Source organism: Hesperophylax consimilis, chromosome 28 (genome assembly GCF_061612785.1).
Source record: "Hesperophylax consimilis isolate HC1 chromosome 28, BYU_Hcon_1.0, whole genome shotgun sequence".
Classification (NCBI taxonomy): Eukaryota; Metazoa; Arthropoda; class Insecta; order Trichoptera; family Limnephilidae; genus Hesperophylax; species Hesperophylax consimilis.
Genome location: NC_142863.1, coordinates 4,426,038 through 4,446,413, shown reverse-complemented (window position 1 = coordinate 4,446,413; position 20,376 = coordinate 4,426,038). Strand labels below are relative to the sequence as shown.

The 20,376-nt window shown below is 37.0% G+C and overlaps 3 protein-coding genes across 3 annotated transcripts; 1 reads left to right on the top strand and 2 right to left on the bottom strand.

The window, feature by feature from the left end:
* Window positions 1–247: 247 nt before the first annotated feature.
* Window positions 248–3,181, bottom strand: LOC149410054 (uncharacterized). Its single transcript, XM_089648836.1, has 3 exons — window positions 2,941–3,181; window positions 2,747–2,847; window positions 248–1,262 (listed from the first exon to the last, which is right to left on the bottom strand). The coding sequence occupies exons 1-3, from the start codon at window positions 3,179–3,181 to the stop codon at window positions 492–494; spliced, it is 1,113 nt and encodes a 370-aa protein (XP_089504962.1). The 3' UTR covers window positions 248–491.
* Window positions 3,182–7,370: 4,189 nt separating this feature from the next.
* LOC149410053 (uncharacterized) lies at window positions 7,371–10,516 on the bottom strand. Its single transcript, XM_089648837.1, has 2 exons — window positions 10,411–10,516; window positions 7,371–7,768 (listed from the first exon to the last, which is right to left on the bottom strand). The coding sequence occupies exons 1-2, from the start codon at window positions 10,433–10,435 to the stop codon at window positions 7,371–7,373; spliced, it is 423 nt and encodes a 140-aa protein (XP_089504963.1). The 5' UTR covers window positions 10,436–10,516.
* A 1,282-nt stretch (window positions 10,517–11,798) lies between these two features.
* On the top strand, window positions 11,799–13,541 carry SmD1 (small ribonucleoprotein particle protein SmD1). The gene has a single exon (XM_089648537.1). It carries the CDS (start codon window positions 11,868–11,870, stop codon window positions 12,252–12,254), a length of 387 nt encoding a protein of 128 aa, XP_089504663.1. The 5' UTR covers window positions 11,799–11,867; the 3' UTR covers window positions 12,255–13,541.
* The last annotated feature ends 6,835 nt before the right edge of the window (window positions 13,542–20,376 follow it).

Here is a 20,376-nt window from a genome sequence, read left to right as displayed (position 1 = left end):
GTCGCATGACCTCGGCTGATTTTGAATTCTTGCTGAACAAAATTTCACCTGCGATTTCAAAGCAAGATACCAATTTCAGGGAAGCTATACCAGCGAAATATCGTCTTGCGATAACTTTAAGATTTCTGGCATCTGGCGACAGTTATAAAAGCCTTCATTATTTATTTAAAGTATCGAGCCAAAGCATATCTACAATCGTACGAGAAGTTTGCAAGGCTATTATTGCAGTTCTAAAGGACGAAATAAAGGTAAAGGAAAACAATAATAATATTTTTTATGATATTTTTTATTTCTTTTTTGTTAGTACAAATTACAATTACAAATTACAATCACAAATTACAATTACAAATTACAATCACAAATTACAATTACAAATTACAATCACAAATTACAATAACAAATTACAATCACAAATTACAATTACAAAAAAGTTTACTGATTAGTGTCATTAGACACTAATGAACAATTAAAATTTTAATGACACTAACAATTTACTGATTCGTGTCATTAGAAGATTCGAAATCTTCATACGCTTTCAATAAATCTGCGTTTGCAATGTACTCTCGAGGGGGCTGAAGTATTTCTGCCGATATTATTTCTATTGGACGGGTAGAATTGCAGTCGTTTTGGGGTTGACGATTGGATGAATGCGGATTGAAAGTATCGGGTTGTATCGGGTACTGGTTAAATGGAACAAATTTTTTGGTTCTTCGAGGTTTTGGGTTCAATAAGCTCATATAGGGCTCGTAAGAAGTTTGGGAGGATGAAGGGCGTTTTGGAATTGGTGTGCTCAAGGGTTCGTAATGGGAAGATTGAGATGATGAAGGTCGGCTGGGAAAATGGACGCTGGATGCCGATGGAGGTCTATAAAAATTTGAATATTGAGGAGATATTGAGGTTTCTCTTATGAATTCACTTTGCTGAAGTCTTTCCACAAACAATCCATCAATTTTTAACATAAAAAGTTTCCTTTCATTGTTAGAAAGCTCCCGCAGCTTCAAAGCTAATAACTTTCCGTAGAGGTCACATTCATCGTCTTTGGGAGGCGGTGGCTTATTTAAAATGTTTGTCAATTGTCCTAAAGCTGTGGTCATTTGTCGCTCAGCAAAGTCAGGACCACGGCGCGGGCGAGGGGGTTTCGGCGTAGAAACAGGTGTGGCCGAAGAAGTCGATGGCAGCGGGTGATTGTTGTCTTCTCCTAATAAGTCCCCATCCATCTCTTCGGATTCGATTTCTATCTCGTCGATTTCCGGTCGTGATTGCTGAAAAAATATAAACCGACACTATTAAATTGTTATTTGTTACAGATTAATTGTTTTATTAATTACTGATATACCTAATATGTTATAATTTCAGATGCCCTCAACAGCGGAAGGTTGGCTGGCAATAGAAGAAGGATACAGGAGCAAGTTTCCACATTGCGTGGGTTCGTTGGACGGCAAACATATAGTTATTGAAAGTCCATTTTATAGTGGTACTGAGTATTTCAACTACAAGAAAACGTTTAGCATTGTTCTTATGGCATTAGTCGATAGCAAATACAAATTTACATTTGCGGACATAGGAAGTCAAGGGAGAATTAGTGACGGTGGTGTTTTTAAGAATTCATTATTGTGGCAAAGAATTTGTAGAAACGAAACTAATTTCCCCACATCTTGCCCACTTCCTGGATCAAATAATGACGTGCCTTACGTCTTTTTAGCCGACGGTGCTTTTGCCCTAAGCACTCATATAATGAAGCCATACCCTGGAAATCATGAAATAGGTTCACCAAAAAGGAAATTTAACCAATGCTTATCTAGGTCTCGGGTTGTCGTGGAAAATACATTTGGGGTTTTAACTTCAGTTTTCAGAATTTTCCGACGACCAATTAATTTGCAACCAGATACTGTGTCGGAAATCACGATGACTTGTGTACTCCTACATAATTTTCTCAGAAAAAGTGAAAGTTCTTCAGCAAGATATACTCCCCCAGGTACGTTTGATGCACATGATGAAAATGGCAATCTTATGAGACTTGGTTCATGGCGAAGAAACCAGGATGAATATAATGCAATACAAAACATGCCAAACATACCCCGAAGGTCGCCGTTGAACGCCATTCAAATTAGGGAAGAATTTACTTCATATTTTTGTAGGAGCACTACCTGAAGAGCGATTCTATATCTTTAGTGGGATCGTAACGAGATAACGGACGCGATCTCCTTTCAGATTTGTGTGATTTTCTATAGCGGTTATTTGATTTTTCTATGGGCCGATGTCAGGTTTTAGCTGTGAGCTGTGGCGGCTCATGACTTTTTTGTGTGCTAGATTTTTTGTATGAAAAATTTTATGAATTTTTAGTTTGGCCGTGTGTCACACGGATTTCCTGAAAAATCTTCATACAAAAAACCGATTTTCGAAAAGAATAAAAGAAAATTCGCCTACGACAACTTCAATAATGCCGTTTTTTAATATTAGCACTCTAGCACACCCAAAAGTCACGAGCCGCCACTGTATGTGAGCTGTCACATATTTTAGCTTAGATCGTTCTAAACACTAATTCCTATTAATAACAGCCATAGAAAATCACACAAATCTGACAGGAGATCACATCCGTTATCTCACAAAAGATATAGAATCGCTCTTCAGGACGTGATTTATAAAATTACATTTTACCAATATAATTTTATACAATGTCATGTCATGTCAATAAAATTAAACCTAAAAATAAACCATTAAAGTAATATGAAGTTTTTTTACTCACCGTTTCGGTATTTATTGTATTTCTACAGGTATATATAGGCAATAAAAAAAGTTCCATCGTCTTGTACGCGAACCAAATGGGATCATATATGTCTTCAACGCCTGAAAGGAAAAAAAATTGATATTTCTCTTACAAATTTACTCAAATAAATTGAAACAAAAATAAGGTAGAGGCATAAAAATAATTATCCATACCAGCGCCAGATCGTATGGAATCTTGCTTCTTTTTTAGATGTTTCCTAAAAGTTGTCATCAAAATCTCTTTCTTTGATTTTATTTCCTTTACGGGCTTATTCACAGTTCGGCTCAAACGAGTCCACGCATCAGACACTTTTTTTTTATCTTTATGATCCACATCGTTTGGGTTCCAAATGCACGACTCCCCTTGGTAACATTCCAAGAAAAATAATGTCGTGTCATTTGTCCAGGTATTCATGTTTGGAATTTTTATTTGTATAAAAAGTTCGGAACGAAAAGCACGTCAAGTTCGGAACGAAAAGCACGTCTACCTTCCGCCAGTCCGTAAGTTGTACTAACGTGTGGATGCCACGCCAGCGTTTGCCGCAAGCGCTTGCTGCTTGGGCCAAAATATCCGACCTCGATCGGATCGGCGGCAAGCTCTCGCAAGCTCTTGCAAGCCTACGCAAGCCAAGCCACACGCGCGGCACCAGACGCTGGGGCTTGTGGACGCTTGCAGAGGCTTGCCACGTATTTGGACGCGGCTTAACAAAACAAAAGATTTCTCGATTTCATTTTTTCATTCTAATAAAAGGGTATTCCAATAATATTGGAAATCCCCTTTGAATGTAATCATAAATATACGATATATAGATCGATTTTTCTGGGCAAAAATTTTGTCTTCGAAATATATAATATTCCCAAAGAAGCAAAAATGTCGGAATGTTTCACGATAGCAAGGTCCCATCTGACGAAGCGCAGTCCTGAGAAATGATCTTTAAAGCATTTATCTTTTCAGCTCATTCTTCCGGAGGGAGCTTTGTCAGACGCAACCTGTTATGAAAAATCATAAAACCCTCTAAATATTTTAAATGCAACTTTTATAAAAGAAAAATTAAATCTCATGGTTTCATGTTTAAATACTTTTATTTTATAAGCAATAATTATTAGCCTGAAACACTCATCCTTCATCATTCTGAAAAATCTCCTGATTAAAGATACATGACGCCAACGGGACTTGAACCTGTGTCCTTTCGATTTCCGGTCGACAGCTCTGACCACTGAGCTATGGCGGCTTATCTCTTATCCGCGCATAAAAAATCTTGTCTTAAACATTAGTTTACCAAAAAAATAATAATGAATACTTTTAATTTCACCAAAACATAAAAATAACACATGATCACCATGAATTATTATTAGTAAGAAACCGAGTGTCGCTAACATTGTTCACCCACACTACTACAGGCTGGCTTGACTACACGTGGCTTTGCCACAGTCGGCATCGAAAAATTACAAACTGTGATCACCGGGATTCATGTAGACCAATTTTTAAAAATCTCAAACTTCTGACAGTGACGGACATATATATAATGGAGTTATGCCTGTTAGTTCGATCATCTCCAGAAAAGTTCCCACAAAAAAACTCAACACATAAACACGCTACAAGGTTTACAGAAAACTTATTAATCCCAAAAGCAAACCAAACTATATTTCAAAAAGGACCACACTACATGGCCATTAAAGTATACAACAACCTTCCACGTAGCATCAAACAATTGTCGCTACACCTTAAATGAATACCTTACATTAATTAAATACCTCTGTTTTTTAAATTTTTTATTTACATACATTTGTTAACATGTAATTGTTGGGTTATGTAATATAATGTGTATTTGTTGGGTTAGCTGAAATAAATATGATGTAACCTATAAGCTATACCCTTTGTACTCTGTATATTTGTGCAATAAATATGTTTTTTTGAATTTTGAATCCATGGATGCAACGAAGCTCTCAGCAGAATCACATTATGAAATGGTTTTTTGATTACTAAACAAAGGTCATCAATATGTTATTAAAGAGAAAAATAAGTTTTCAGTGATATGGGGTACAATTGTCACTAACCCAGAGCAATAGTGGGATATATTAAAATACAATATCCGCATCCCAGATATAAAGCGAATAGAAAAGTTTAATGATTACAAATCTATCTATATAAATAAAAATGTAAATGTTTATTTGTTCAAAATCTTAAATCTGCGAAAGTTCTTCATTGATTGCTATAAAATTTTGACACAACTTTGCATTCGAATATGTGTGTTTTTATATGTCACGTGTGACAGGTAAAAACATGATTTTTTTTCGAAAAACAGCGCCTTCTGTTGGACTTAAAAGTAGCACACGCTATTGTTTCTCTATCTGCACAGATATACTGAACCACAGCAACGCATTGCGGGTTACAGCTAGTCAAGTATAAAAATCTGGCTGAAAGAGATCAATGAAAAAAAACATTAAAAACGACATAGAAAACTAATAAAATTGAAATGATTAACTTTAGTCCGACCAGCACAGGTCACCCTAGTGAGGAGGACTAAGAAATACAATTTACTGTACGTATATTCACATCATATTTTGTATGTACAATGTTTAAATAGTCGCTATAATAAAAAAATAAAAATCTCAGAGTAACCGGAAATTAAAGTACTTTAGATATTAATTGTAATACAGGTATATTTTTTAATGCACCATGTAGAAAAGACTCAAGATTTTACAATGAACATGAAGCATTTTTTTTTCAGAGATATCTCACTGTTGCTTTGGAGTAGTGTTATGTTTTTTTCTTTAACTCCTCATGCAAATTTTTTCAGTTTTGGAAACAAATACCTGTAGAGTCAATTTGATCGCTTTGGAGAATGGCACACACAAATCACTATGGTTAGAAATATTATCTAAATGATGTTAGAAAGAGAAAATACCACACTTCAAATCTACAAGTTAATTACTGAAGAATTAAAATGTACACCCCTACAAAGCCAAAGATTCAAACCACAATTCGAGAAAAATTTATGTAACTTTTTTTTTACTAAATATTTTTATGTGAAACAAAAAAAATTAAGTGAAAATGAAAAAGTTTTACCTTACAATAAAACCTATATTATGTACTTAGCTTTATTTAAAACCTATAAAGTGAGATAAACATTACCATTTTGCAGCCAAATCGACGTTTCTTACCAATTTCGTGTGTAATTCTTAGTTTAAATCTCCTGCCAATGTCACCTGCTAGTTCCAAATGCATCCTTGAGGCGGCGCCAGTAGTGGGGACGCCACTAGTGACGCTATAATTTCACGCTTCATTAGATCTCATCAGGCATCCCTTGCCTAGGTTTTAAATAAAGCTAAGTACATAATATAAGTTTTATTGTAAGGTAAAATTAAGTGAAAATAATGTTTATAATACATTTGTATAATTTTATTGCAAAGCAAAAAGACACATAAATTCTCTGACTTTCTGACAGCGTCTTTAGGAAATATAAGGGTCAATCATTAAATTTGTTTTTTTTTCTTTACTTCTTTCTTATGTTTCTATAAAATAGTATTTTTTAGTTCTTTTATGTTATTTTTATTATTATTTCATGTATGATTCGTACTTGCATACTTATGTTTCTATAAAATAGTATTTTTTAGTTCTTTTATGTTATTTTTATTATTATTTCATGTATGATTCGTACTTGCATACTTATGTTTCTATAAAATAGTATTTTTTAGTTCTTTTATGTTATTTTTATTATTATTTCATGTATAACTATCACAACACGGGCATTAGCCTAGTATGGTAGTTAAAAAATGTAACATGTAAACATTTATTAAATAATAAAAAATATGCCAGAGCCCTGAGGGGTTAATACTTACAATATATTATAATGCCAGTTTTTTTTTTTAAATATATGATTTGTTTGTATTGTTGATAATGTTGTTGCGCAAATGTATTTATTCTGTGATTTCAATACAATGTAAATGAAAATAAGATTATAAAAAGAATTTTCCAATTGTTTATATTTTTCATAAATAAATTTGTTAATGCGATAACTTGTGTTTATTCTGTTTTCTCTTTCCTCACTCCATGTATATCATATTATCTTTGTATCACTGCGTCAATGACCCCACAACATCTGTGAAGCTGTTTTTATAAAAAAAGTAAGTTAAAAAATGTTAATACTAGATAATATTAATTTTATAATGTGATATCGAAACGTTGCTTGAAATGGCTTTAGCCATTTTCGATAGCCAGGCACTTCCCAATCTTTCCCTTTCCGACTTCCTTCAGCCACAGTCCGTTGAGATTCTTACGCAGTTAGCAAATATATTTTTTAATAACAAAAATATTCAAACTTAAAAGTAGGCTTTTATAATAAATACATTTAGTTTAGCTTCTTCCAAAATGGCGGCTGACCCAATTTCGATGAATCCATATTGTTTTTATCCATTTTTAGTTCATCTCGTTTCAACATGGCGGCTGCATCAATTTTTTCTAGGCGGCCATCTTGTTTCTATATATTTTTAGTTTAGCTCTTTTCAAAATGGCGGCTGAATCAATTTTTTCTAGGCGGCCATCTTGTTTCTATATATTTTTAGTTTAACTCTTTTCAAAATGACAGCCGACCCAATTTTGTTTAGGCCATTTTGTTTTTTTCAATTTTTAGTTTAGCCCGTTTCAAAATGGTGGCTGAATCAGTTCCATCTCTTATAATTTGACCCGTTAAGTCGTTCTTAAATTGTTGTTCGATATTCATTAACGATTTTAAATTATTTTGTTTCTTAATTCGTTCTTTCTCGATACCTTGTAGCTCTTCCAACTCTCTCAACAAACGTTCTCCATTCGATTTAACTTGTTTCCTCTTGTCGGTTGTTACCTTTTTGGGTTTCATTTGCTTTTTAAGATGGGCCATGTTGTGTTTGGTTATTTCTGCATTCAGTTTAGCAACGTGCGTGGGATAAAGGACGCGCATTTTAACAACGTATTGCATCAATTGTTCGCATTTTTCTTCCAGAGTTGCTTCTTCTTCAATTTCTGAAAGATAAATAGAAAATTGGTGAGTATATTAATTTATCGAAATTAAGATCATAATTAATATCAATATATGATCAAAATAAATATGTCAAACTGGGACAAAGATCATAAAATGAGATTTTGGATAAAAACAATGTGTCAATTCAATAGAGTTGCTCGACCATAATATTTTGTGCCCACATATCTGCACTACCCTTTCAATGTAGTTCCTACTATTATTTATTTATTTATTAACGGACATCGTCCAAATTACAAAATAATAACACAAATAAAGTAAAATGAAAAATATAGGAGTAGACAAAGGTACATGAAAGCAAAGACATAGGTAGATATAATATAAGAAAATAAAGTGACAAGTCGAATCAAGTTAAGAATACGCCGTGGGTCAGGGACCACAGGACACTTAATATTCCGCCACTTGTTTAGCGACTGGCAAAAATCATTTAGACTTATCCCAAAAAAGTTAAGGTTTTGACTTGAGTTGACCAGTCTATGAAAAACATGATAATCTGGACAATGGTGAATAATATCCATAATTTGTCGAATGGTGGTTGAGGAAGAGCAGTTCATTATTTCTGAGTCTTTGCATATTGAAGGGAATGAGTTGCAGTAGAGTAGGTGAATCAACAATACCATTTATAATTTTGAAGAAGCAAATGGGGTCATTTCTTTCTATCCTTCTTTCAATAATAATAACATGGCATTTATATAGCGCAGTTTAGTGTCATTTCACTTAAGTGCGCTTTACTATAATAAACTTAAAAATGGTAATTCAGTATTAGTGGTTCTTAAAATTATTCCTACAGTGTGCCTTACCCAATACAGATCTAATATTATAGCACTAATAATTAAAATTCTTATACAAAGTGATGACAAAACTTAGAATAACAATAACAGCAGGACAGGACAAAACAAGAATATTAAAACTAAAACGTAATATAAAACAGGAGGCAGTTTGTGCTCAGAAATGAGAATTTTCTGAGCAGACATTTTAAAAAGGTACAATAAGGAGACAACCGAAACCAAACAATTACCGGAAGTTTTAGAATATGGCTTATTATAAAATAAGTTAAGATTTATGAATGGTAAGATTTTTTAAATAATTTTGTTTTTAAAGCCCGTTTAAATTCAGCCAAATTCTGGTGATTAGTAAGAGCTGAGGGAAGTCTACTCCAGATGAGCGGGCCTGTTACACGAAAAGAACGATAATATACGGGTCGATTTGACCTAGAAAGTTCGATTAGACGATTACTAACATCTAGATCTGCTGACCTTAGAGTAAGCTGTCTATTGCTTAAGTTTTGTCAGACACATAGTTCCGATATATAGGCTGGCGCTATTCCTTGCAATGAAGGTCATTAAGATCTTAAACTCTATTATTTCAGGGCATCGAAGCCAGTGAAGGCGATCCCTTAGAAGTGGGGTTATACGACAATACTTAGATTCACCAAAAATCATTCTCGCCGCAGCATTAAAAACTGACAGGATTCTATTGATTGTTTTCTGAGGTAGGCCGGCATATGCACTATTGCAATAGTCCATACGTGAGACGACGAACGAATTTATGAGTGACTTTGCTCCATCAGAGGGATCCATCAATGTCCTTCTATGTCGGTTTCACAGAATTATCACCGAGGTAGTGATGTTTTTCAACAAATTTTATAATTCCTTATTTGAAATATAAAAAAATATTACATAAAATACGATTGTTTTTAATAAAGTAGGTAGGTATTTAAGTACCTACTTACAAATCTTATAATCTCAGAGGAAGTTTTGGTTTTGATTTAGTATATACTAGCAGGCGTGTAGGTACCGGCGTTGATCGGAGTGAATGATTTGGAGTAATGTTTTGAGGTTGAGAATTCTAAGATAAACATCGGCTTTTCTCTACTTTCTATAAACATTCCGGAAGAAATTCCCTAAAAGATAGTGAAAAACCTATCAAAATCCGTTGACTTACAGCAGTGTAGGTGCGGGTATGCGAATTGTAACAGGGGGCCTACTCTGTATCTTTGGAAACTTTCCTGCCGCCGGTTTAGCCACGTTACAAACCCGTACTAACCCCTCCCTTACGGTGTTCAAAAATTCCTCGTCCTCCGGTGCTATACACTCGGTAAATATTTATATATTACTTAATGCAATACATAAATGTATTGAGGAGGAATACCTACAATTTGAACCCTTTGTTTAGTGTATTTACAGAGATATTTTATTAATTAGAGACGATGTTCACTTAGTTGATAGCACCGGCAAGGAAAGGTTAAACCACGAACTGGTTGGTTAACCCGAAAGATACAGAGTAGGCCCCCAGGTCTGATAACAGAAAGCCTATGACAGACCACACTATATAATCGTGGCTAGGCCTATTTCATGCTGACATAGGCCAAGCAATGATGCGTATAGAATAATCTGTCAGCCCTCTTACCGTAAAGGTAAATATACAAAGTAAATATAGGTAAATATACAAAGTAATAACACCTAAATAGTTGTAAAATTTTCATTTTCAAATACCTAGTGAACAAGAAAGTCTAAAAAAACATTGTTCAGTTTGTATAAAATTTAGTCGGAAACCGGTTGATATTCTGTCAGATCATAAATAATTAATGTCATTATTATTATTATTTGTGAGAGCATGATCTTACCTGTAGTATTGTTTTGTTGCGCCATATTTCCAGTTTTTCATAAATCCAATAAATAAAAATTCGATCAACAATCCAAACAGACAGTAAACATTCGAATTCAATTGGTCATAGAAATTACAAATATTAGAAAATCATTTCACAAAATTATACCATAGACATGAATATTGTAAATGACGTTTGACAGAGCGTTTGTCTATAATGTGTGCAGCAATATCATCTTTAAAACCATACTAATGGAACGTGGTAAAGACTATTTTTGAATAACATTAGTTTAACAGAGCATTTCTAGTCAGGCTTTAGCATTTCGCTGAAATTTATCCCATAGAAAAATGTATTATCTAAGTCATAGAGCAGAAACGAAATAGCGCGATTCGGCCAGTGTTGCCAATTCAGCTCCTTTAGAGCTAGATCTGGCTCTAAATCGACGTCGTCAGCTCCAAAAAAAGTCATTTAGCTTCTTAGCTCTTTTTTCAGATTTTTTAGCTCTTATTCACGTGAAATAATATTAAAAAAAATTATATTTGGAATAATATTCCAAAATAACGAGGACTTCCCAAAAAAAGAGATTCCCCGAACTCCTGCACAAGTAAACAGTTACTAAAAATAGCGCCGTTTACACGCACACTTCGGAGCGACCGAGTCCCGCGACACTTCTAGCCGCCGCGCAAGTCTCACAGTGAACTGCGCTGTAAACTTATCGATCAAATCAGATCTTTCACAGTTTCGGTACTTGCTCTGCCGTGGTCAAACGGAGAAGTGGAACGAGTTTTTAGCCAGTTAAATATAGTCAAAAATAAAACTAGAAATAGACTTGGCAATGACATGGTTAGTTCGATTTTAACAATTCGATCGGGGCTCAGGCGACACAACAAATGTTGCGAGGATTATGAACTTCCCCCAGAAGTTCAAAACAAAATTGAAACAATGGCTGTATATGAAAAAAATCCTGATGAAGCCGGTCCTAGTAGTGCGATGGTACAGGAACTGGAACCGGATGACTGCTTAGATTTTTTTAGAGGACTAGCGACTAGTAACCTAACCTAACCTAACCTAACAAAAAAAAAATTAATTAAAAAACAATAAAAATATCCTGAAGACTTCGATATTATCAAAAATAATAGTGTTTTGAAAATTATAAAAACAAACAAGTGTATTGTTGAGTGTTTGTTATGAGTTGTTCAAAAGCAGCCAACAAGAAGGACAAAAGGTAAGTTTTTTTCTGTCAAAAATTCTGCAGTCCGCCCCCGAATTTTTCTTCTCTCAAATTCTCTAACAACCCCCCCCCCCCCCCATGATTTATGTCACTTTCAAAATTTTAGCTCCTTTTTGGCTCTTTTTGGGTTTCGCCTAGCTCTACTTTAAAATTAGAGTTGGCAACACTGGATTCGGCGTTGAGTTTGCGCTTTCATAACCTCAATGTTATATTAATCACAAGCCGCTTCTAAATTCAAACAATCATGAAGTTAGTTCGCTTTTTAATGAAATTGAGCCACGAAACAGTGACGATAGAGTTGAAGAATGGAACGCAGGTTCACGGGACCATCACGGGAGTGGATGTAGCCATGAACACCCATCTGAAAGCGGTCAAGATGACGCTGAAGAACAAGGACCCGGTGCAGCTAGATACCCTCAGCATCCGCGGGAATAACATAAGATATTACATCCTTCCCGACAGTCTACTTCTCGAGGTTCTCCTGCTCGATGTGAATCCTAAAGGCAAGTCCAGGAAGAAGGACATGGCCAGGGGAAGCGGGCCCCGCGGCGTGCGAGGTAGAGGCCGTGGAGGACGCGGGGGCCCTCGGGGGGCCAGCCGTGGCGGCGGACGGGGGCGCGGAAGACGATAGACTAAATCAAAGTGTTAATGATTATTCGTGGAACCCGGGAAGACTTGGTTCTTCCCACAATTTCACTCCCTTTAAAAGTGTACCGCGGCTCGTCAAAATGTCAAGAGTGTTAAGTGTTTTCAAATTTGTGCTGGGCGCCCGTTTATCCTTCAAACTTTTCCTACAGTGATACTAGTGTTTATAAAAGACCAAAACAATTGTAGTTGAACGCTGATAACTCATTACAACAATATGAAGGGTTGTCATAATTTAATAAAATTTACTAAAGGGAGCATCATTATCAACTTCTTGATACTTTTCCTTCTTCATATTAACGTTTAATCCAAGATAAAAACTTCAGATAGGATTGTAAGTCCAAACAAACAACAATATTATATATTATGATTTGAGATTTTCACTGCCAAAAGTATTATCGTTATTAGTTTTTGGGTCATTATACCGTGTTGAGCTTTCTCTTTCTTTAGACAAAATTTAGAACAGCATTGCAGTGTCTTCATCTGCCCTGATGATGGACACTGAATGCTGTTTGAAACGTTGGCTAAAGAAGGAGGGAGCGCAACACTGCATAATTACCCTAAAAATTATCATGATAAACAACAATATCGGTAATTATGTAAAACACAACACTGTCTACTTCATTCATAATACCATATTGTGTACTCAGGTATTATTATGTAGCCAACCGTATTTGTGTAAGAAAAAATAACATTAAAGTTTTTGTATTTTCTCACATGGTTTTTCTTTTGTATAAGATAGGATGGTTAACATTTTCATGTATGCGTATTTAACTTAAAAAAAATTATATTTATGTATTATTTTTGGCCGTGGGAATCTGAAAATATGTTGTGTTTCGACATGTAAATGTAACAATTTTTCCAGAAGTATTTTTATTTCCATTAACAGAGTGACTAATATTTGTGGAAAATATGTAACATCACATCAAAGGACAATATCGGTATACAATATAAAGGACCGGTCGGTGGCCGAGTTGACATCGCGTTTGGGTCCCACCCAGGCGTAGTGTGTTCAATTCCTCGGCTGGCTAAGTCCTCCATCACAACACAAGCAACATTTTCAGCTTACTGTGGTGGTAGTAGGAGATTTTCAACATTCTCCTTTCAGATCTTCGACAGTAGCACATTCTTATTTTCAATTCAAAGCTAACAATACGTATGAAAAGGATAGCCGTTCAACGAATATGTGTTTACCGGTGAAATAGCTATATAACCATGTGCATTGTCTCTGGAATGTATCTTCCTGTATTTAATTCATCCATGTTTTATTTCATTGTTTTTCCTCTCTTTTGAACAATTTGTTTTATGGCACATTAACGGTATTACTCGCCGAATTAAGATTTCTACTGAGGGTTATTATCGAAGGAAAGTGTTGATCTATGAAGTGTAAACCCTGTCTGCACATTACATGAAGGTTAGATTAAGGTTAAATTTAATTTCTTTAGAAATAAATTAATTTTTATAACACAAATGACTTTATTTCTATTTACAATCCTTTTAGAGTCCTGGGAAACACCTCCGTTTCGTATATTGCGACCCAACCATCTGGAGCCATTGGGACTTTGGCATCCTCATAATAATAATATTTGGATGATTTGTATAGCGCCATTTATGTGCAAAATAACCTCAAGGGCGCTGTACAAATATATAATACATTTCTACAATGATCTATGTTATTACTAACTATATATGGAGATAATATACAGTATAATACTTACCTGGTAGGTCACTTGAGATTAACATTAACTAATTGTTTGTTAGTGAAATTTAGATACAGGATTTAAAACATAATTGTAAAATTGGATATAATTGGACTTTCTCTCAGGAATGGTATATTTAATTTAAGGATATGACAGCTTAAAAAGGTAAGTTTTTTGTTTAGACCTGAATTCTTTTGGACTTGTTATGGATCTTAGTTCCGGAGGGAGTTTATTCCAAGCTTTCGGCCCAGATACTTCGAAAGCGCGATCATCAAACTTAGTATTTGGCTTGCGCTTAGGTTCCATCAGTCTGCCTACAGCTGATGATGTTGCTGATCTAAGAGTTGACTGCCTCAGACCAGTCTTTTCCGGTATGCATAGTTCAGAGATGTAGGGTGGGGCCATTTCATTGATGGATTTAAACACCATCCAGCACAATTTGCACTGGATTCTTTCAGGGTATTTGAGCCAGTGTAGGTTACGAAGGTGTTCTGAAATGTGTGAATATTTAGAAACCCCGGTAATGAGCCGTGCTGCTGCATTAAACACTGATTGAAGTTTGTCAATGTGCAGTAATTGGGACGTGAAACTACGTAAGAGTTGATAAGTAGATTCGTTGCTTCTGTAGGAAGATTTCTTCGGACAGTCTTGAGTTGTCTGAAAAACCGGTACTTACAGTCCTATTTATTTTACTTTTAAACGAGAAGTCCGCATCGAAATTGACACGGAGAAGTTTGACTGTTATTTTTGGGATGATATTGCTGCCGGAAATAGAAATAGGGGAATCGTCTATGAAATGTTGACGTTTGTTTGTAGCTGCCCAGAGAAACTCAGTCTTAGATGGATTGAGCTTCAGCTTGTTTGAAGACATCCAACGAGTTATTGCTTCTAGACATTCAGTTATACAGATCTTGAGACTATTGATTTCGTTTGGAGCGCAGTAAAAATAAACTTGCTGATCGTCAGCGTAGCGGTGAGACAAGAGACCAAATGACTCGATTATTTGGGGATGATCATCCTTAATTCTTGTGAGGCTGAATGAAGTAGGGAGGGGTAGGAGACGAGGGAGAGGAAGGTGGGGAAGTACCTACCTGGCTATTCACAGCTGAAGCCATTTTAACCCATATTTCAATTCTGAACGGTAGTCTTCACCAGGGCTACTTTGAGAGTAACTTCCACTCTAGAACGTGCCGCAAGTACACTGTTATTTTTAAGTAATAAAATAAAATATCCACAACCTCCGGGTTGCTCGTCGAGAGCCTTACCCCTCGACCATGGAGGCCGTCAAATGCCCGAGAAAGCAATAGTACAGTGATCAGTGTACTATTCTTTGTCCTGCTGGCTTATTTTAACTCCATACGTCGATATGTCAGCATAAAACTTTATGCCTTTTGAGGTTCCAATATTGAGGTTGTAAAAAAACATGCAGGGCAAACGGCTGCCGATACGGATCGCGAGGAAAAAATGACAGCTATGATAAAAATAGGGTATGAATAACAATAAAGAAAATGCCAAGTCAAGAAAGGAACAAGGTTTTGATGGAGTTCATGACTTCTGCCACATCTATACAAAGTAATACTTGTGTGATGACAAATTCATTAAGACTTACACCAAAAAAATGGCCTTGCCATTAGTTGACAGTTTGGCGATTCTGGACGTTGGTGAATGGTATCCATAATTTGTGGAATATTGATTGAGGAAAAGGGTAAGAGATGAGTTGCAACAAACTAGGTGAGTCAATACCTCTAATGATTAAAAAAAAAGGAAGATGCAGAAAATGATTAGTTTTGTTTGCTTTTTTATATTGGCTCCACACAGGAGACACCACTGCTAAGTCGCCAAATGTAGCGAATTACTTGGGGTGACATATGGCAGAGGTGACCCTATGAATGGTCCCAGGGGCGGCGGTACCCATACCGGCACCCAAATTACTTATTTTTTCTGCTTTCATTGCTTCGCTGGGATTTTTTATCTGGTTTCTGGGATGTAAAACGTAAAGTCTACGTATTTTTATTTTATGTCCCTAAAATAATTAAATATTAATTAATAAATTCGGACCAGGGCGTTGAAGCCATTATTTTTGTAGAAAAATTATCCATACTTGAAAAAAAGTTGATACGATTTGGGCGACATCTATACACAAATATAAAAGTTAAACAATATTGTCCGGGACTCAAACCAAACGAATTTTTCATTTCGGAGTTCTGTTTATATTCCATAGATGGCAACATATCGAAAATAAATTGGTGGTTTGACACCTTGGTAGCAGGGCTACCAATAGTAAAATGAATATATATTTAAAATCTTACACTGTATCAACATTAATTCTGACGTGTACCGGCGTTGATGGGAGTTTTTCTTAGGAGATAGACATATACCATCCCGTACTTTTCCGTAGGCCTTTTTAAGATATACAATTCCGTAGTACATTATTTTGATGTATCTCATAAGGTGTAGCCAGCGTTAACGATGTAAGCACCTGAAAATATTTTATTTACGACTTGATTACAAAACATGGACTTCAGTCTCTACTTTTTATAAGTATAATATGCATGAATTATATACATAAACTTTCCGGAAGAAAATCCTATCAAAATCCACCAAGTAGTTTAGAAGAACTAAGCGCACAAACAGACAGACGCGGATAGCGACTTTATTTTATACTATTTAGAGATATGAATTATGATTATTGCATTATCAGCGAATGCGTCATACAATATTTTCCGTGGATTATTCGATTTATTACATAGCGATTTTTTTTACAATCTTATCTGTGGAGTGATTGATTTAACACATTATCCTATCGTGTGTTTCTCAGACGGTGGTCCGTGAGCCGGCACCGGACCACGAAAGCTACATAATATATAGTAGGTACATGCATAAACGTAAATACCGCATAGGAGTCCCAACTACTAATTCCTTTCTGACCGGAGCCAGTGAGACAATGACATGACATTTTGGAGGAGGCCCACCACTTCCCCGCCCTGTTTTAGGTACTGATGGTACCCCTTCAGAGCTCTCGCAAGGACGCTAATTTTTAAAAAAAAACGAATCTACATTTAAAATTTCAAAACAAGACCTCCAAAATGTCCATGCATACGATGTTATTCGCAGTATGCAAGTGCTGTGTTTTAATAATTTTAGTAAGTTCTATTCTACTTGGTTAATATAATAAAAACACATTTACAAAATGTCAACAATAGGTAGAGAAGAATTAAAATAATACACAGCCACCTACAAAGAGAACAAAAAAGAAAATGGTAAAGTATGCGCCTCTTTCTGTGGTGAAGGGGGTGTCGATACCCACTAACAGGCAGACCTAGGGAGAGAAAGCTGGGCGTTGGATTGGCTTCACGAGAATCAGGTTCCGCGCCCCTAAGCCAGGAAACCGGTTGTGCCTCGACGAGAAGTGTGAGTTGGGGTTGGGAATATCCCGAAGACCATGAGGAGAAAGCGTCGGAATACCTGGAGGCAGGGCGGAAGGTCGCCAATCCACGTTCGGCCCATCCTCAGTCCAGTTCCTGACCTCAGGGGAGGCGCTGCGAGCAGACGATGACACAGATCCCTCATCGTGATTTGATCTTGAAGTTTGATATGCACGGACGAGGTCTTCTGTCACCCCAGAGTTGGGGTACGCCGGACTGACACAAGAAAAATATAAGTTCAGTGCTACTACCAGCAAGCAGGTCACTCTATAGTAGAAAAGAAAGAACAAGATACAAAGCAGTGTATAAAAATAAAAGAAAATCTTAAAAAAATTATAAGCAGAATCAGTCTGTTACAAAATATCCAAAATAACCTGCAATAAGAGATAGAAAGTAAACATTAGATGCAAATAATAAACATTAGTATAATCAGGAACAGAAAATTTGTAGAATGCTAATTAATACAGTAAATAAACAGAAAGAAAAAGAAAAAAAAACAGTTATAAATATGTACATGAAAACAATTGTCTCGTAGTCCATTGTGTCCAGGAGCAACACCTGGCGTTAAAGCTATCGATTTTAGTCTAGTACTCGACTCTAAGATCAGACCATCTCTCAACCCAGATCTTTGTATACTTCCTCAGACACTCGAAATTCACTTTGTTCGAGACGAGATCGGAGTTCCAAACCGGTCTCGTTGTTACTTCCAAACCGGCCAATAATTCATCTCTTGCATCCATCATAATCTCACAGTGCCACAAAATGTGCTCAGCGGTTTGATCAGAACTACCACACGCGCAGTTTGGATGTGGGGACAGGGAGAGTCTATGTAGTCTCCCCCTGAACTCACCATGTCCTGACAAAATTTGGGTCATGTGATGATCCAATTTAATGTGGGCTCCTTCCATTCTGATTTTAACTGATGGGAAGAAGGAGAAAGTCCATCTTCCCATATTCGACCTATCCCAGCGAGATTGCCACTCGTTGAGTGACAAATCACTCATTTGTCTAAGCAGTCCAGGAAGAGTCCCGACACCGCCTGGCGTAAGAGTTACGCCGAGATGGGTAGCGGGGAGTCCCCTGGTCAACTTTTTCTTCGTTAAAACCTCCCTAATTTCTAGATCGATTGGCAAAATACCGGCCAACACGGGCAAAGCGTCTGAAGCAACGGTTCTATAAGCACCGGAGAGCGCCAGCAAGGGGGTTCGCTGACCCCTCTTGAGAGCCGAGAGTATAAGCGAATTCCCCAAACGGTGCTCCCACACAGAGGCAGCATACGAGACTTGCGCCACGTATGTACCCCTATAAAGTAGTCGCAGCGCTGGGGATCGCAACCCCCACTCAGCTGTAGAGATTCTTCTCAGTTTCAAGAAGAGGGCCTGGGCCTTGCTGGAGACCTCTTTAACATGAGTTAAAAAGGAAGACGATCGATCTAGTGTTACACCAAGATATTTGACAGAGTCTGCAAATTGAATAGTGGAGGCTCCCATTCTGATGAAAGGATTTCTTCCTCTACTGAGGGTGCCTTTCATCAAGAGTCCCACGGTCTTTTGGGGGGCAAAGTTCAACTTGTTCCTCTCACCCCAACTGAGGATTGCTTGCAAACCTTCTTCAGCCTTTCTTTCCACTTCCCTTCTGCTGTCCCCCGAGACCAGATACAACTTATCATCAGCGTAGTCGACCGATGTGCATCCTTCAGGAAAGGGTAACCTGGAGGAGTCATCAAAATTTATATTCCAATATTTAGGTGCCAATATGGAGCCTTGTGGGCATCCCTTATCAACCTTACGCACTATTTTCTGATCACCATAAACGATCTCTATTGTGCGATCATTTAAGTAATCGCAGTTGATTTTAAAAAGGTCTGGTGGGCAGCCTCTATTTTTAATTTTGGTGATCAACATCGGCCACCACGCGTGATCGAAGGCACCAGTTATATCTAAGAAGATTCCAATGACATACTTCTTTGGACAGACCTTCACCCATTCAAGCGCATACATAATGGCGTGCTCGGTAGATTTCCCAGGGACGAAGCCAAATTGTCGCTCACATGCTGGTGAAAGATATTGCTGCAACCTGTTATTTATTAGTGTTTCCAAAATTTTGCTGAAAACAGGCAAAAGGGTGATTGGACGGTAGGCCTTCACGTCCGTCCTGAGTTTGTCGTTTCCCTTTGGGATAATCTTGAGCACACCTCTCTTCCATTCCGTAGGGAAAACTCCTCTACGCAGACATGTTTCCATAACCTGGAACAACTCTTCCTTGGCATGGATCCAGACGTTCTTCGCTATTATACCATTAAGACGATCGTGCCCTGGTGCCTTCTTCGGATCCAAACCCTTAATTATAACATCAATTTCAGCCTTAGTTACTTTTAGCGTTCTATCCTCACTGGCGAGGATCCTAGGTTGAAGCCGTGACAGAGCTCTTATCTGTTTGTGGTGGTCGTTTTCCCCGATTACTGAGTCTAATGGAACTAATTTATCCAACAAGGTGTTTAGTGTGCTGGTCACATCAGTACTCTCAGAGTTCCCAGAGGGATTATCCGATATGACGCTAGTCAAATACCGGTCAGAACCTTTTCCCGTTTTTTCGATTGCGCTGTGGATTTCCCACGGGTTGGCGTTACCCACTTGTTTTACCCAATTGTGCCATGCAGTTCGTTTTGCCGAGAGGATAGATAATTTGAAAGCTTTCCTGGCCCTACTGACACGAGTCTTAAGAGATGTGAGCATCTCTTGCGTGCCACCAATCCTCTTTAGGGATCCAAGTGCCCTAAAAGCCCTCTTATAGTCCCCCTTCAGCAAAGTCAACTCACTCGACCACCACGGCGTTCTAATAGCGGTTTTTGGGTTTGATCTTCCCAAAGACCGTTCAGCAGCTGACACAACGGCTGCGTTAAAGTAATTTCCCAAATTATCCGGATCGTTTGCTGCTACGTTGTGAAATCCCCTTAGAGTGTCACGTAGAGCCTCCCCAAAGT

Coding starts and splice junctions, on each gene's coding strand:
- LOC149410053 (XM_089648837.1), bottom strand. CDS start 10,435: ATGGCGCAACAAAACAATACTACAG. Junction 7,769..10,410: donor GCAACAAAACAATACTACAG/GTAAGATCATGC, acceptor TTTATCTTTCAG/AAATTGAAGAAGAAGCAACT.
- SmD1 (XM_089648537.1), top strand. CDS start 11,868: ATGAAGTTAGTTCGCTTTTTAATGAAATTGAGCCACGAAACAGTGACG.
- LOC149410054 (XM_089648836.1), bottom strand. CDS start 3,181: ATGAATACCTGGACAAATGACACGACATTATTTTTCTTGGAATGTTAC. Junction 2,848..2,940: donor TTCCATACGATCTGGCGCTG/GTATGGATAATT, acceptor TTTTCCTTTCAG/GCGTTGAAGACATATATGAT. Junction 1,263..2,746: donor ATACAATAAATACCGAAACG/GTGAGTAAAAAA, acceptor ATATTTTTTCAG/CAATCACGACCGGAAATCGA.